The following is a 17,316-nucleotide window of genomic DNA, read 5'->3' on the forward strand; positions in this document are numbered from 1 at the left end:
CGCGAAGTCCGCAGGGTTGCGGTGCTCAGCCCCCCTCCCCGCTCCCCAACCCGGCGGCCGTCCCGACGGAAGACCTCCGGGCGCGCGCGTGTGTGCGCGTGTGTGTGCCCGCGCGCGTGTGTGCGTGTCTCCGCGCGTGTGCCCGCCTGTGTGTGCGCGTGCGTCCGTGTGTGTCTCCGCGCGTGTGCACGGGGGCGCTCCTCCAACCTGCGGGCTCGAGGTGGGCGGGGGCACCGGGTCCCCCCTCCCCCCCGCCCCGACCCCAGGCGCCCCCGGGGACTGGCGGCCGGCGGCGGGCCGGCCGGCGCGCTGGGCATGCTCAGTCGCCGGGCGCCGGGCTCGCGAGTCGGAAGCCTGTGCGCCGCCGCCGCCGCCGCCGCCGAGCCGGCCGGGGCGCACGGAGAGCGCGCGGGACTCGCTGCAGCGGCGGCCGGGCGGCGGAGCAGCCGGGCGGGGACCCGAGCCGAGCCCCGCGCGCAGCCCCCGAGCCGGCCGCCCCCGCGCCCCCGCGCCCCCCTCCGGGCGGGGGCCGGCCGCCGGCGTCGGCGGGGCGCGGAGGAAGCGCGGCCGCAGCGTCGCCGCCTGCCCCGGCCGGGCCGCGTCCCGGAGCCGTCGGGCATGGAGCCGTGGAAGCAGTGCGCGCAGTGGCTCATCCACTGCAAGGTGCTGCCCGCCAACCACCGCGTGACCTGGGACTCGGCGCAGGTGTTCGACCTGGCGCAGACCCTCCGCGACGGGGTCCTGCTGTGCCAGCTCCTCAACAACCTGCGGGCGCACGCCATCAACCTGAAGGAGATCAACCTGAGGCCGCAGATGTCCCAGGTAGGGAGGCCCGCGCCCGCCCCCCGCAGGCAGCCGCCCCCCAGCCAGACCCCCCAGCCGGCAGCACCCCGCAGCCGGGACCTCCCCCGCCGGCAGCCCCCCCGCCCCGCGCCGGGACCCCCCCCCCAGCCGGGATCCCCCAGCCGGCAGCCCCCCCAGCCGGGACCTCCCCGCCGGCAGCCCCCCCGCCCCCGCTCCGGGACCCCCCCAGCCGGGACCCCCCAGCCGGCAGCACCCCGCAGCCGGGACCTCCCCGCCGGCAGCCCCCCCGCCCCGCGCCGGGACCACCCCCCAGCCGGGATCCCCCAGCCGGCAGCCCCCCCAGCCGGGACCTCCCCGCCGGCAGCCCCCCCGCCCCCGAGCCGGGACCCCCCCAGCCGGGACCCCCCAGCCTGCAGCCCCCCCAGCCGGGACCTCCCCCGCCGGCAGCCCCCCCGCCCCCGAGCCGGGCCCCCCCCACCAGCCGGGCCCCCCCGCCGGCAGCCCCCCCCAGCCGGCTAATTTCTTTGTGTAAATGCACACATCTGGGTGCGGGGCCGGGGCCGCCTTCGCCGGGGACCTCGGCCCGACGGGCTGCGGCGCGGGGCCCTGGCCGACGCCGGGTGGGTGCGGGCGGCGCGGGGCCCCTCCTGCGGGCCTCCCGGACGGCGGCGGCGGCGACCCTCGCCGGGTGCCCGTCCCCTCCTCGGTGCGCTCGGGAGTCGCGCAACAAAAGGAGTTTGCTCCGGCCTTTCTGTCACCGCTGCTGAGGGAGACACTGAGACGATGGGGGTGACTGCGTTTAGTCTGCTCTTTGCTTTGCGGCCCGTCCCCGTGTCTTCTTGAAAGAGGAACCACGACCCGAGGGCGAGCGTAGGAAGCGCAGGGCGTTCCGGGACCGTTACGCGTGCGGCGGCGGCCCTGGGGGCGGCGGGCGGTCCCGGGAAGCCCGCGGAGCCGGCGGCCAGCTGGCAGCCGCTGTTTGTGGCGCGCCCGGCCTCCCCAGCGGCGACGGGAAACGAGAAGTTTCGCTAGAGATTGTGCTTCCTTCACCCGGTGCTCGCCCAGGTGGCCCGGTGCAGCCTAGCGCCCAGGGGCCTCCTCCAGGGGTTTCACAGACCGAACCAACTCGGACTCTGGGGGCCGTGCGCATCTGGAGGCAACTCCAAAGTCCCAGCTCCGAGGCGCAGTACTTTCGTGCTTCTGTCAGAAAGGTTCCGTGCAGAAAGATCCTAAACCCCATTCAGCACCTTTGTTTTCTCTCTGTCCTATAGAAAACCGTCCTCAATTTAAGAGGGGGGAGGAGCCCCTCCAAGACACACGTTAGTTATCACTAATCCTGAGTGATAGGGCCTCAGCTACCGGCAACTAGAGCACTGCCTTTTACAATGGAACTGACTTCATAGAGTTTAATAATGATGCATTTAAAGTTGGAGCACGCACATTCATCTTCTCTTCTTGATGTCAGCATTTCACCAGAATCCCTGTGCACCCCACGTTCTGCGTCCCTTGCTTGTCCTGTCTGCCTTCAGTCAGCTGGTTAGCAGTCCCCAAGACCGAGCAGGCTTGTAAGTGGTGAGAACCACATGAATTTAGAAGGGCTATAAATTATTTCAGACTTTCCCATAATCCCGGGTGATGATTGCTAAATCTGTGGACCCCTTCAGAGTTGTCTCGATTCTGGATATCCCGTGAAGCAGTCTAACAGACCTTTCCACTGACCTAGAAGTTGCTATTCTGAGCAACGTTCTATAGGGAGCTGCAGTTGGTTGTCCAGTTTTTACAGATCACCATTTTCCACCTGGCCTATGGTCTCAGGAGACAGTGCGGGTCAGGATGCCTTGGTCCAGCAGCAGGGAATACAGTATTGTGTGCTCTTCCTGAAACTTCAGTTTCCTGGAACCCTCAAAGCTTGTTCAATAAGTTGTTCTCAATAATCAATTTCTCTGGACAGCTGAGGATCTCTCGCTTTTAATCTTCTAACCTTTGTTTGGATGTTAACAATGGATGAAAATCTTTTCAAACGGGTTTTTGCCCTTTGTAGAAGATAGTCAATGTAACTTAATCTTTTTGATCACTGAGGAGCATCATTATAAGCATCATTAATGGAAATTGAGCACATATGTGCTCTAAGAATCCTATTCCCTACTGGGGGTCCCACAATGAACACATCAGGATCCTAGCCCTAAAGGAATTATTATACTGTGCTATCAGAGAAGCCATCAGATTATAAAGAGGTAAACAGCTGAATGACTTTCCTTAGGCTATTTTGCGTTTGAATTAATCTGTCCAGTCCTGAGCTTTCTAGTTTCAAATTCATTGCAATTTTCTCTGTAATGTCCTGTGAGGGAGGGCTCCTCTCAAAAGTGAACCCCTGAAGGCTAGTAGTTGGATATGGTGATGTCTGTCTCTGCTTCCTTCTTGGTCCTGGACCACATTGCAGAGAGGGAAGGCAGCCGAACAGCTGCTGGATAGAGGAGTTTGTATTATAGATTGTCATTAAATCCTTAAATGACACTTACTAATGGTTTCATTAAACAAGGTGACCTATTTAGCAGGCCTACAGTGTCAAGCACTTAATAGGTGTTCAGTATTAGTAAAATTATTTAAAATGTTTTTTTTCCTACTGTCATATTAATAGGTTACAATCAAAATTTTAAAATAACTGCAAAATATGTAAACCCCTTTGGGATGATATTTCTACTCCCATCTTTCTAGCTGCTTCTGGTTGGTTTTATAAGACTCCTAACCCCATCAGTGATATTCATATTGTATAGTGAATCACCTAGTAACCTAGCGAAATCCTGACCTGCTTCCCCGGGATACCAGAGAGTTGGGAGAGCTTGGTTCATGTCTCAGAGTTAAAGAATGAATCTCCCAGCAGAGTTGGCAAAGAGGTAGAAGTTTACTAAACAGAGATACAGAGAAAGCTCTCAAAAGTGAGAGGGGTCCTGACAGGGTTGCCATTGAGGGCTTGTCTTTTGTAGGAAACAGACCGGGAACTTGGTAAACTTCTTGTCAATATCAGGGTGGATTTGTCAATATCTTGTCTATAGCTAGAACAAATAAGATGGACTCCTAATTATCATAATAACAAACAAGCTGTTCTTGCAAATGTCATGAGCCCAACAAGGTGTTCCCTTCCCTCTGGTTAATATCTTCTCCATGACATTTCTCTACATCTAGGATTTCTGTGAGTCTAGTCAGGTAGCCAGTGGCATTCTTGTGCCTCTGTGGTTTGAGCAGGGACTTAATGACCTGTGTCTTTGTAGTCTGGTGAGTTTCTACTTAGTAGCCATTAAAGTGGGATACTCCCTGACATTTTGGAGCTAGGGAGCCAGGTTTATTTTTTCTGTTTTTACTGTCTTACCTGTTTTGTTGGGCTGGGCAGGAGCCTGACTCTGGGGCCTTTCCCTTATCTTTTCCTGCCTAGCCCCATCTGCCCCTAACTTGTTCTTACATTGCTAGCAGACTTTATTCTTTATTGAGGCTCCCTGCTCAGTGGGGAGTCTGCTTTTCTCTCTTCCTCTGTTCCTCCACACCTTACCACCCCTCTCCCCATGCTCTCTCTCAAATAAATCTTTTTTTTTTTTTTTTGAAGTACTACTTTAAAGGCCCTGATTTAGATTTCATTTAAAATGAATTAGAGGGGGATGCCTGGGTGGCTCAGCAGTTAAGCCTCTGCTTTCAGCCCAGGGCGTAATCCTGGAGTCCCGGGATGGAGTCCCACATCGGGCTCCCTGCATGGAGCCTGCTTCTCCCTTTGCCTGGGTCTCTGCCTCTCTCTCTCTTTCTGTGTGTCTCTTATGAATAAATAAATAAAATCTTTAAAATACAGTAAAATGAATTAGAGGTAGACATTCATCAATATTTAGTCACCCATTTAACATGTTCCTTTTATAAAGAATAAGTCTAGATGATTCATGGAAATCCAAGAAACTTGGCATCTGTATATATTGGATTTATTTTTCATCCAAAAGGTTGTTAGGTAGGATAAAAAGCACACAGGCGCTTATCTCCCAGAACTGTTTATCTGTGAGAGTTGTATCAGGAGTGCATTGTGAAAGGGCGTAGGTTATAGCCTTGATGTTGTTTTTAGTGGTTAAGGTCTCTGAATGCATATAACCAACCATAGGTCTATCAATGAGATTATTTTAATCTTAACTATTTTGTAATGGAAAATTTGTTTTAGGATGAGAGTAATACATTTGATGACTTTACTTACTACTGTGTATGGTATAAGTAAACTTTGAATTGTCTTAAAATGAATTATTCAGGCTTTCAACAAATACTTGGTTCTATGTGTCAGGCACTGTTACAGATACTGGCTTGGAGCAATACACAAAGGCCACAAAATTCCTGCCCTAAAAGGATTTATACCTTAGTGGGGGAGATGGACAACAGAGAAATAAATGACTATATAGCATGTCCTATGAGGAGACTTCAACCCCGTAAGGGACTAGAGCAAAATGTGATTGTTTCATAGAAGGTAGTCAGGAAGGGCTTCTCTGAGGTGGTGACAATTGAGTAGGGACATGAAGAGAGTAAGGGAATGCAGGAATATGGATGTTTGAAAGATTTTCGCTGGCAGAGGGAATACCAAGGGCATAGGTCTTGAGGTCAATTACATGCTGTGTACACTGGAGGAATATAGCAAGGCCACTGTGGCTGGAGGAGAGTGAGTGTAGGAAGGAGTGGCCATGGTGAAGTCAGAATATGGGAGCCAGATTTTTAAGGCTAATGTGTCCTTGTAAAGACTTTGATTTTTCACTCTGAGTGAAATGGGAGGGCTCCTGACCTTTCAAAAGGGTCACTCTGGCTGTGTGCTGAGAGTAGGTTATAGAACAGCAAGAATGGAAGCAGTCAGGCTAATACAGTCCCTCCAGCAAGAGATGAAGGCAAGATCTGACCAGAGTGATAGCAGAGCAGATGGTGAGAAATAGTTCAGTTCTGCGTATGTTTTGAAGAAAGAGTCAGCAGGACTTCTTCATGTTGGAGACCACATAGGTGTATGAGAAGAAGAGCCAAGAATGACTCCAAAATTTTGGCCTGGGAAGTTGGAAAGATGGAGTTGCCCTTACCGAGATGGGGAAGACTGGAGCAAGGATAGCTTTTGGTGGATGTCCGAAGAGAGCGGGGAGGTGTGAAACCAGCTATGTTTGAAATGCCCTGTAGACGTCTCGGTGGAGATGCTGAGCAGGCAGTGGAGAAGGTGGGTTGTAGGTGTGAATTTTGGAGTCATCAGTGTAGAAGTGGTATTTAAAATCATGAGTCCGGGTGATCTCACCTAGGGAGAAGTGTAGAAAAAAGGTCAAAGGAGTGAGCCACTGGCCTTGCCCATGTGTCAAGGGTAGAAGGATGAGAACCTATAAAGGAGTTGAGAGGGAATGGCCATGAGGCAGGAGGTGAAATCAGCAGAGTGTGGTTTCAGGAGACCAAGTGAATAAAGTTTTTCTGGGAGATAGCATTTGGGATGTCTGCTCACTCTGCTGATGGGTCAAGTAAAACGAGGATGGACTGTCAAAAATGAAATTGCTTGGTGATTTGACAGAAGCAAATTTGGTGTGTGGTGGGTAAATACCCCACTGGAGAAGAGCAGCTAGGAGAGGATCAATGCAGACAGCTATACAAGTATAGACCCGTCTCTGGGAGTATGGTGTCTGTGATGGTGGCTATTGGAAAAGACAAGAGATCTCGATAATTATTTTCTTGTCCAATAGAATTTTAATTTTATACTTACTGAAAGCTCTTTTAGTTTTAGATACATATACAAGACTGCTATATGATAAAATGTATATGTAGAAAAAATAAATATATAAGAAAATATAAAATTTCATGTGTTCCTAAAACTTCTCCCTCAGATTGCTCCTCTTCATGCCATTTCCTCTCATTGATTTCTGTTTTTTACTCTGAGCATCAAGTGTAGGTGATGCAGCATTTCTAAAAGAGTACACCACTATTGTCCTCAGGATTTCCTTCCAAGCTCTAACGTGCAGTTGGATTTTGATGCTGTTACTACTTTTTCAAAAAGGAAAAAACAAAAGAACAAAAAAACCCCTTTATTTTTGCTATATATAACTGTCCGTTTTTTTAAAAGCTAAGATTGTATTAGTTTTAGCATTAGGGTGGGCATTCCAATACGTCTACACTCCTTGCCCCCCAAACACGGGGGTGCTGTGTGAAGATGACTGGGTTATTCTGAGGAGGCAAAAAAGGCAGTCATTGTCCAAAAAGAGTGGTGTGCACAGTTACAGCTTTAGTGAATCAGTTCAAAATAATGTCCTTATTAGTCTTCTCAGGAATCAGGAACCTCTTTGCCATTTGTAAGATTATTCTCTTGAATAATCTGTCAGCGTGAGGTTAAACTTGATACCAATTGATCTTTTCATATAAAGTAGTTAAGTCCTGTTAAGGCATCTTGAGCACTTGTCCTGTAGGCATTCTTGATGACTTACCCTGGGCTCTCTGGGAACCGGAGCCTGGGATAAAGGATAAAGTGCTGAGAGGTCATTGGTGAGGTAGGATCCCATGGCTGCCAGGGTGAGCAAAGTGGGAAAGTATGGGTGGGTTGTTTCTGTTTTGTGGGTGGGGGATAAATGTATCACGTTTGTAATGCAGACACCTTTCAGTAGGGATACCAATTTCCTGGTTTTCACATACAATAGACTCTTTCCCAATTATTTTTCTTAAACTCTCTATGGTATTTGACAGGGCCTCTTCTGTTCCTTCTGAAACCCTCCCTTGGTTCCTACCGCACCGCACATTCCTCATTCTCTCCTCACTTTTACTATCCTCTCCTGTTTCTTCGCTGGTTTTTCTTTAAACATCCCATAGAAACTTGTATCGCCTCCTTCATTGTCTTTGTTCGTATTCCCTTTCCCGCGTCCTTTCAGCTCACTGTAACGTTACCTACTTTTCATACCTCGGTGGAGCCCAGATTCATACTGATAGCCTACACCTGCCTGGTGGCGTCTCTGTCTCTGTTGGTGCAACCATTTCACGGATTCCAGCGGTGACCATCACAGGATCCGAATTCACTGCAAAGCTCACCCCCAGCAGGAGGAAGGATGAGCGTGATGGGCTCACCTGGGCCTGAGCAAGGCTGCTCCTGCAGTTTAGCCAGGGGAGGAGGTGGCCGGTGACTGCCATGCCAGAGAAAGCGTGGGACACACAGGGTAGAGAAGGACAGAAAGTTGGACTTGCTGGAGAGTTGGGATGGACAAGGCTTTGGGGCCTTTCCCACGCAGTGAGAGTTAGGAGTATCTAGAATGAGCCTGTGTTTCAGGCTTGGGTAATGGGGGACTTGTGAGGGGGCGGATAGAGGACGTGCAGATTCAGAGGGAAACAGCACATTCAGTTTGGCTGTGAAGTTTGAAGCTACTGTGAGTTACTTTCTGTATTCCCTGTGTCAAGCATCCTGTTCTCTTACTACTGTTTCTTTCTGGCTTACTCAAACTCCTAAAATCCAACAATCTTTTGAACTCTTGATCCTGTCACCTCTTCACCATCTTCATGTCTTTATTTCCTTCCTCCTTGGCTTAAATACTGCAGGCATTATAATTCTGGCTTCTCTTGATTTGTGGTACTTATTTGAGTAAAGTGCAGCCCTGGTTAAGTCCTACTCCACTTACTCCTGCCTGCATCTTAGCTGTTGGATCTGTTGGAGGAAAACCTGGGACATTCAGACTGTTCTCACTTTAAATTTATGATCCTTAACCTCAGTGGGGCACCCACACTACCCAGCCATCTGATTGCATTTCTCTAGACCAGAGGTTCTCAAAGTATGTGAACCTTTAGGAGGTATATCTAACTCCTATAGTATATCTACCATAGATAGATACCTTTAGGAGTTCCATAGGTCAAAACTCTTTTTTATAATTAAGACATTATTTGCCTTTTCTTCAGTATTCTTTTTTTTAATTTTTAAAATTTATTTATGATAGTCACACAGAGAGAGAGAGAGAGGCAGAGACATAGGCAGAGGGAGAAGCAGGCTCCATGCACCGGGAGCCGGATGTGGGATTCGATCCCGGGTCTCCAGGATCGCGCCCTGGGCCAAAGGCGGGCGCTAAACTGCTGCGCCACCCAGGGATCCCTTCTTCAGTATTCTCATGGTGTATAGTGAAATCTCCAAAGCCTGCATGACACTGCTCATGTCTTTGCTGTGATGGACCACGGATTATGTGCTTGTAGATATTTTAATAGTTTCTCAGTTGAGAATACTAGTATATTAAATGTTGATAGATATAATCCCCATAAACAGAAGCTGCTGGGGGTTCTCAGTGATTATTGTTTCCCCAATAATTATTATATTATTGAGATTTATTTGAGAGAGAGGCAGAGACACAGGCAGAGGGAGAAGCAGGCTCCCTGCAGGAGAGCCCAATGTGCGACTCAAGTCATGGAACTCTGGGATCATGACCTGAGCCAAAGACAGACAGATGCTCAACCACTGAGCCACCCAGGCACCCCATCCCCCAATAATTATTTTAAGAGTGTAATAAGACCCTGAGACCAAAAAGTTACAGAACTGCCCTAGACCATTTACTTTGACTCTCCCTGATGACTACTTGTACCTTGTTTTAATTTTTTTTATTTTAAAAGATTATTTATTCATGAAAGATAGAGAGGCAGAGACACAGGCAGAGGGAGAAGCAGGCTCCTTGTCGGGATCCCGATGTGGGACTTGATCCCCAACTGGGATCATACCCTGAGCCAAAGGCAGACACCCAACTGCTGAGCCACCCAGTCGTCTCCCTTCTTTTTTTTAAGTGTAGTTGACACACAATGTTACGTTAGTTTCAGATGTGTGACTTAGTAATCGCCAAGTCTACACATCACATGCTATGCTCACAAGTACAGCTAGGATCTGTCACTGTACAACATTATTACAATACCGTTGCTTATGTTCCCTATGCTGTACCTTTCATCTCATCCCTGCGACTTCTTTCATAAGCGCCGGCTTGCATCTCCCATTGCATTTCACCCATTTTGCCCATCCTCCCACCTCCCTGGTACTTTTTCTTGTTGAGTCTCCTTCACCTTTGTCTCCACTCTTCCCTCTCATCTGGTAACCTTGCTTCCTATTCTACTGAGAAAACATACTGTCAGAAAACTTCCTCAGATTCTCACCTTCTTGCGTCCGTGCCCATAGATGATGCTTTCTCTCCTGTTCATTGGGTGGATTATCAGTGCTCCTAGCGAAGGCCAGTTCCATTGTCACTCTACCCCATGCTTTCCTGTGTCACCTGTTCTCTTCTGGAGCTTACCGTTTGCGCAAATGCTGTCAGTACCCTCATTTGATTCAGAATATATTTTCACAGTAGAGTCACAAAGGCTTGCTTGAACACTGGGTGTGGTGGAGAGTGACTGAGGATTCCTAGGGTTTCTCTGAACTGCTGGGGAAGCAGTCAGGTAACTGGAGTCAGGTAATTCCTCAAAACTGGAGGTTCCTGGTGGACAAGGGGCTAAAATCCAGATTCCTTAGTAAGCCTGCAAGGACCTGTTGTCTAGTCTGCTAGAGGTGTCTGCTCCACTTCTCAAAGTTTTCTTCCACTTTGCTTCCTGTGCTTTTTGTGGCTTCTCAGATGAGCTGTGCTGTTAAATGTCCTGTCTTACTGCATGTGCCCGTGTCTCTGCTTGAAATGCCCTTACATGTGTGATTGAACATGTAGTTCAAGAGTCACCCTGGCTGATAACTTACTGCTTTGTGCCACACTGTATAGTGTGTATAGGTGGAGCGTGACCCTCCTTGCACTGTTTTTGCAATACTTTGTGTGCATTCCAGGCTGTGACCTGCGTGAGGCTGCCATGGGCTTGTTCATTTACACAGCTCCAGAAATTGATGCCAAGACTCATACATAATACATGTAAATAGCCATAAACTAAATTCATGGATGGATGAGAAATGATAACTTTTTTAACCACTTTTTCAAACATACCTATAAATTTTAATAAGATGTACTTGGCACTCTGTCATTAAAATTCAAAAACATCTGTTCATTGGGTGCCATTACTAATAATAGATAATATTACTTTACCAGTCAGCCACCTGAATGACTTTCAGAAAGTGTCTAGAACTGTATGTTGTTCTTCCTCATATCTAAAATAGGCATAATAAAAGAACCTACCCCCCTAGGGTGGCTGTGAGGACCAAATGAATTAGCTCTGTGACAGGCGCATAACAAATTCACAAATGTTGATTCTTTTTTTTTTTTTTTTAAACTATGATGATTACTACTACTTCTGCGGAAACCTACAAGGCAGAGTGTTAACGTTTTGCATGAATTATCTCCTTGTCACACTACAATGAAACCATCACTGTTACCAGCATGTGATAGCTGCTCTCCAAGGCTAAGAGGAGTGTAGTAACTTGTACTAGCAAGTGGTTCAGGGTGGAGCCAAGATCAGAATTAGAATTCTGTATAAAGCCACCTGACTTCCTTCAGCAAGACTATTGGAACATCTGAATGTGAATTGTAGTGAATCCACACCCCCCTTCTATTGTTCTCTTGCAGTCTTTGCTTAGAAGAATGTTCTCAGGTTGGTTTTGTGGTTATTTACAATAGCACCTCCATCCTAGTCACTGAGTAATAATTTTGGTTTCAGGGTATTGAATGTATCAACTGGATGATTTTATACACACATCATTTTATGCAGTGTACAATAGGAGATAGACTTCTGACAGGTATATGATGGTGAAAGGAAATAAAATTGGGTAGAAAAATGAGGAGAGTTAATGAGAGAGCAGGAGAATGAGTGTAGCTCATCCTTTTTGGCCTTTTAATGCTGTGCCTCGTTACATGTGGTCCTGCGCACAGGTTCTGTGCTCTGTTCCTGGGTGAACTCAGGAGTGCCTACATTTCCCCAGGCAGGGGAAACGTCATTGTTTTAAATAGCAGGCTTTCAAATGGTTATCTTTTTTTTCCCTTTATTATAACCATTCTTCTTGTAAATGCATGGACACCTATTATTAGCTGTTATTTAGCCTGATATATATCTTCACGCAACCCTGTTAATATAGATCCTGCATTGTGGGAAGGCCAGTCACAAGTTGGCATTTTGCCTTTCTCCAATCTTAAGTATTTAGTGGACAGAACCATGAATAGGAAAGTAGTAGATACTTTTGGTATTCATAGAAAATTATTTTAGAATTTTGTGCTGCTATCTGAACATGCTTTCAAAATTTGTGTTGCAAGAATTGTACTCAGCCTTTGAGTTGCTTGCTTAACAGGAAGCCAGCGGGATATGCTGCTCACATGGGAGTTCTCTAAAGGGTCAATTAATATGGAATAGTCAATGAAACACTTGATACTCACCTTCCATGATTTTTCAAAGTGCTTGCCTTAAAATAGATCAGTAACAGCTGGCTTGAATAAACAGCATCATGCCTCTGTGCCCACTAATGTCAGCCTTTTCCTGGGAGCATGGGGCAATATGGTTTAATGAAAAGGCTTCAGGCCAGGAGTCAGGGGACCTGAGAAGCTCAGCTGTGTCTCTAACATGAGGCCTTACCAAATACCTGCTTTTGTCTCTGCCTTCCATGCTTATAGCAATAATAGCAAATACTGACATACCAGTAATATGCTGAATAGCAGCTAAAATTTTTTACGCATATTTACAGCTCATTAAGGAGGCATTATGGTTGCATGAAGAGGGCTTTGGGACGAGTCAGATATATTTGAATCCCAGCTCTGGCGAACTTGATGACTTTGGGGAAAATTACTTGTTGCGTCTCAATTTCTGCATAGGCAAAAAATTGTAATACCTACTTTGCAGGATTGTGGTGAGAATTAAATAATATTTGTAAAATGCTTGGGGCATAGTAGGTACTCAGCAAGATTTTATTTCCTTCCTCTTCTCCCACATCCTTGATCCTCATGAGTCTAAGAGCCAGGAAGAACAAGATCTTATCACTGCTCTACAGAGAAGGAAATGGAGATGTGCACTGGCTAAAGGACTTTGTTCAAGGTCACACAGACAGGAAGTGGTGAAGACAGGACTTGAATCCAGTTGTCCTAATTCCAAATGCTGTGAAGTTTCCCATTCCTGCTACCAAGCTGAGTGCTTGGATGGTGAATTGTGTGAGGAAATTACTGGGAATATGTTTGGGAAAAGCCAGGCCTGCCCTGCAAGTACAGAATGACTTTGTAATTCCTTGTACTGAAATTTACTGTATTTCAAATAGAAATGCCTAAACTAATGAAATCGGTTTACATTTATTTTAGACTCTGATGATCTAGTTCATGGATTATTTGCTTTTTGTTAATTTCTTAGCAGCTCCACTTTCTATTTCATTCTATTTTTACAAGAATTTGTGCATATGAGTTCATTAAGTCATCAATTTGTCTACTATATATTAGGTTTTACAGTAGATACTGAGGATTCAAAGGTAAATAAAACTCAGTCCCTGACCCAGTGTGGCTTTTAGTCTACACAGCCTGGATTTTGCTTCAGAAATGCTTTTATAAAACCAGAGGATGGGGAGGGAGACTACAGTTAGAGTGAATGAGCATGGCAAATGCTTGGTCCCGGGTAATGCATTTTTGGATGCATTGGTAATTTTGCTGACTTGCAGTGTATGACATGTGCATGGGTCAAGGTATTTCTGTCCTTTCCATAGATATCTGTCTAGAATCTTCTATGTGCAGGGCACTGGAGTCCTAAAGATAAATTATAGGAACTTTCTGCATTTATGGGGCAGGAAGAAAGCAGATTTAGCCCGAGTCAGGTTTTTTTTTTTTTTTTTTTGCAAAATGCAGAACGGAAGTAAGTCATTGGATGCTACGAGGCAGGTGCAAAAGTGCACATAGCTGGGTGAGCGAGATGACACCAGGAAGAGGATAGAGGCATGAGTGGTTACAGGAGAGGAAGAAGGCTTGAGAAAGAAACTGGGTGGGGAGAGAGAGTGTGTGTGAGATGAAGAATGTGCAAAGACATTCAGATCTCAGTGATGTCCCCAACAGGACAGTTATTCTGAGCAGTGATGAAATACTCTCCCTGACATTAATATTGGAATATGGCCATGGCATTTGGCACGAAGATGTTAAGTTACATGACTTTGGTGAGTGGCCTGTGATATCCGATGATGGACTATTCTTTTGAGGATCTTAACCATTGTGGGAGCAGAGACCATATAGAGAGTCAGACTACATAACGGGGATGTAACATAACAGTGTCTAAGGCCTGTTCTCTTTCTGCCTCTAACCTCCTGACTTGCCACCTCTCACTCCCTCCCACCTACCTAACCATTCATGGTCTTCCTTGTGCTACTTGTTGACTGATACTTCTCCTTTCCTTGGTCTGTTTGTTCTTGGCTGCATACTCCTGAGTCCTGCTTGGATATGTGGTCAGATTTTCTACATTCATCCCCAGTTCCTTCACCTGCTGTGACATTGGATGGGCCGGCCACCCCTGCCCTACAGTACCATCCTCCACAGGCTTTCCCACTCTTGCTTCTGAGCTGAAGAGAGCTGTTGGAGAAGCTCACTCACCAGCCTGCTTTTACTGCCCAGCTTCACTTTAGCTGGCCACTGTGTTCATCACCTCTTTGCAGTGCCTCCTGTCACCCTCTTGGCATCTTATTCCCCGAGTCAGACTCCAGCTCTGTAAATCCCAGACAGAGTCCCCAGCTTTGCTGCCGTCCTTGCAAGTTCACTTAGATTTTATCATTACTACCCCATCCTCCTCAGTCTTGCCCTTAATCTGTCCCATCTACCCTCCATGGTGGTGACCACTGTTACTGTTTCTAGAAATAGCAACTGTCCCAGACTTTACAGGTGTGCATCAATATGCACATGTTTTTGTTGCTTTCTTGGAGAGCTTTGGGTCTTGAAGAGAATATTTAATAAATTAGAAGCCCAGAGAGAACCAAGTGTTATGAAAACTTTGATTCTGAGAAGTTGGACACTATACACTAGAGGTATTCTTTTTGGTTTGTGGCCTCCAGAGCCCAGGGGTGTGCTTGAGTAAACGTCCACCAGTGAACCAGAAACCAGAAAGTCCCCCTTTTCAGTTCCCTGTGGCAACAGGCTGCCTGCCCCTTTTGCAGCCAGCTTGGAGCATCTGTTTTTTACAAGCTTTTTTTGGGGGGTGGAGGGCGGCGGGTGTGGGTAATGTTATCATTCAGGTAAGACAACTTTCCTTAATCGTGTGTGCAGTGCTTGACAGAGAAAGGATAGTTCTGTCACACTGATACTCCAAAATGTAGATTTAGCAGAAAGTTATTAAATTCCCTGGCATTTGACCTTCAAATATGAGAGAGCATTTGTTGGCTAAAGAAAGTAAGCTTAGGCCACAGTCAGCCACACAAGAAGTGCTTGATATTATTTATGATGAGAGTACTTGAAAATAGAGCCTTGTGTTTTCCCATAAACTGTACTTGGGGATTCAGTAGAATGTCGCATTTATCCTCATGAGGAGGAAGCAGGGGATCTTTGGAGTTCAGAATGAGCGCTCACATGAAAGATCTGGGTGCTTCCAGAGACCCCATTTAAGGAGAGAATGTGTCATAATTGCCGTTAACATCAGTTTCATTTCTGTAAGTTCTAAAATGTGAAGTTGGACTCTTAGGAGGGTTTATGTGGTGGCTCCGATAGTTAAATCCTTATTGAATTCTCAGTCTTTCTGATTGAGACCTGATCAGATCTCAGTCTGATTTAATGACCTTAGCAAAGAGAAGAGTAATTAGAAACTTGGTAAAGGATGTAATTTTTTCCATGTTTAATAAATGGTTCACCAGTTTTCAGTGATGCATATAAATTAATTTCTCACCTATCTAGCTAGCCCTAAGCTATTCGGTAAGCTTACCTTTTTGGGAATTACCTAAAGCCTTGCTGGGCTTTATATAAAATAAAGCTAAATGAAAAAATACATTTAATAATAGCATCATCTCTTTATAGAAGAGAGAAAATAATTTTCTATATTCCATGTAAATGCAATAAGCTAAACTTCTTTTACACTAACCATTAGAGAGTTCTTAGATTCTGACTTAAGGACTTTTCCCATAAACTCATGAGGCAGCATTGTGTAGTTGAAAGCACCTGGGCCTTGAATATATTAACCTGGCTTTGGATCCTCGCTATGGCACTTAATAATCTTGGGTACCTTGGGCATTCTGCTCTTGGGTTTCCACATTTATAAAATACCTATATGTAATGTTGAAGGGATGAAATTAATTGCAGTAATGCATATTTGATATTTGGCACTTAGTAGGTACTCAGTAAATGTGCCAATCCTTTCCCTTAAGCCTATTTTTTAAATCCAGGGAGATGACAAATTGCAAGTTAAGATGAGAAAGAGGGACAGCTGGAAGTGAAATTGACAATAGTTAAACAACCCTATTAAACCATGGACTCAAAAACTCAAAAAAAAAATTAATCTTGAATTATGGAGAATGCTGCCGAACTAATCAACATACTACACTAGGCTCTGGGGAAGAATAGGTCCTGTTTAAATGGACCAGTATAGCTACTGATTGTATCGTTCAAAGAGTCATACAGTTATGGAGCTGGAAAAGTCCTTAGAGGTAACTGTAGCTCAGCTCCTTGGTTTTAAAAGTGGGCAGCCTGAGCTCTCTGATACATGCAGTGATTTGCCCAAGGTTACTTGGTTTCCTGAGTAAGCGTGCATTACTTTTCTCACAACAGAATACTTAAGACTCAAGTCCTCAAGAGAAGTTAAATCCTATTAGTCCTTAAAATTTGGGGAAAATTGGGCAGCCCAGGTGGCTCCACAGTTTAGCGCCTCCTTCAGCCCAGGGCATGATCCTGGAGATCCAGGATCGAGTCCCACGTCGGGCTCCCTGTGTGGAGCCTGCTTCTCCCTCTGCCTGTGTCTCTGCCTCTCTCTCTCTCTCTCGCTCTCTCATGAATAAATAAAATCTTTAAAAAAATTTTTAGGGAAAATTGGAAAATGATGGAGTTCAGAATTTTTCCTGTGAAGTACTTCTTATAGAGGCCTTGCTCTCTTGCCTTCAACTCTCCATCCTTTCCTGTCTACCTTGGCTCTATCCATCCATCCCTTGGATACAGTAGTATCAGGGAATCTGTGGGAATAGGATACAAAGTGTCAGAATTTGAAGCTCAAAGTCTGGGGACAATGGACAAAACATTGAAAAAATGATTACAGTTGACTCTTAACAACATGGGGCTTAGGTATACTGACTTGCTGTGCATTTGAAAATCTGTGTACGATTTGTGACTTCCCAAAAACTTAACCACTAATAGCCTGCTGTTAATCAGAAGCCCTGCTAATAACTGTTGATAAACACATATTTTATATATGTATTATACTGTATTCTTAAAGAATAGAAGAATGCCAGATTTTGTGTCCCTCATCTTAATCACAGGATGCAAAATACATACATATGTGCGTGTGTGATGTATGTATATATGTATATGTATGAATGTATATACAATTCATACCTTGCCAGTTTTCTTGTAACAACAGGCAGCATGGTATATTGAAAGAACATGGACTTTAGCATCAGACAGGCCTGTGTTCAGATCCCATCCC

General features: G+C 46.2%; 1 protein-coding gene across 4 annotated transcripts in view; it reads left to right on the forward strand.

Moving 5' to 3' along the window:
* The first annotated feature begins 529 nt into the window (after positions 1-529).
* Positions 530-17,316, forward strand: part of VAV3 (vav guanine nucleotide exchange factor 3) — a 352,019-nt gene continuing 335,232 nt past the window's right edge. For 3 of the 4 annotated variants that reach the window (XM_025417450.3, XM_035717928.2, XM_035717929.2), the window contains exon 1: positions 530-822. In XM_025417450.3, the coding sequence (XP_025273235.1) occupies positions 619-822 (204 nt within the window). In that variant the 5' untranslated portion in view covers positions 530-618. Of the gene's footprint in view, positions 823-13,771; positions 13,865-17,316 lie in introns of those variants that run through there. The other variant, XM_035717930.2, reaches the window with a different exon arrangement.

This window comes from Canis lupus, chromosome 6 (genome assembly GCF_003254725.2).
Source record: "Canis lupus dingo isolate Sandy chromosome 6, ASM325472v2, whole genome shotgun sequence".
Lineage (NCBI taxonomy): Eukaryota > Metazoa > Chordata > Mammalia > Carnivora > Canidae > Canis > Canis lupus.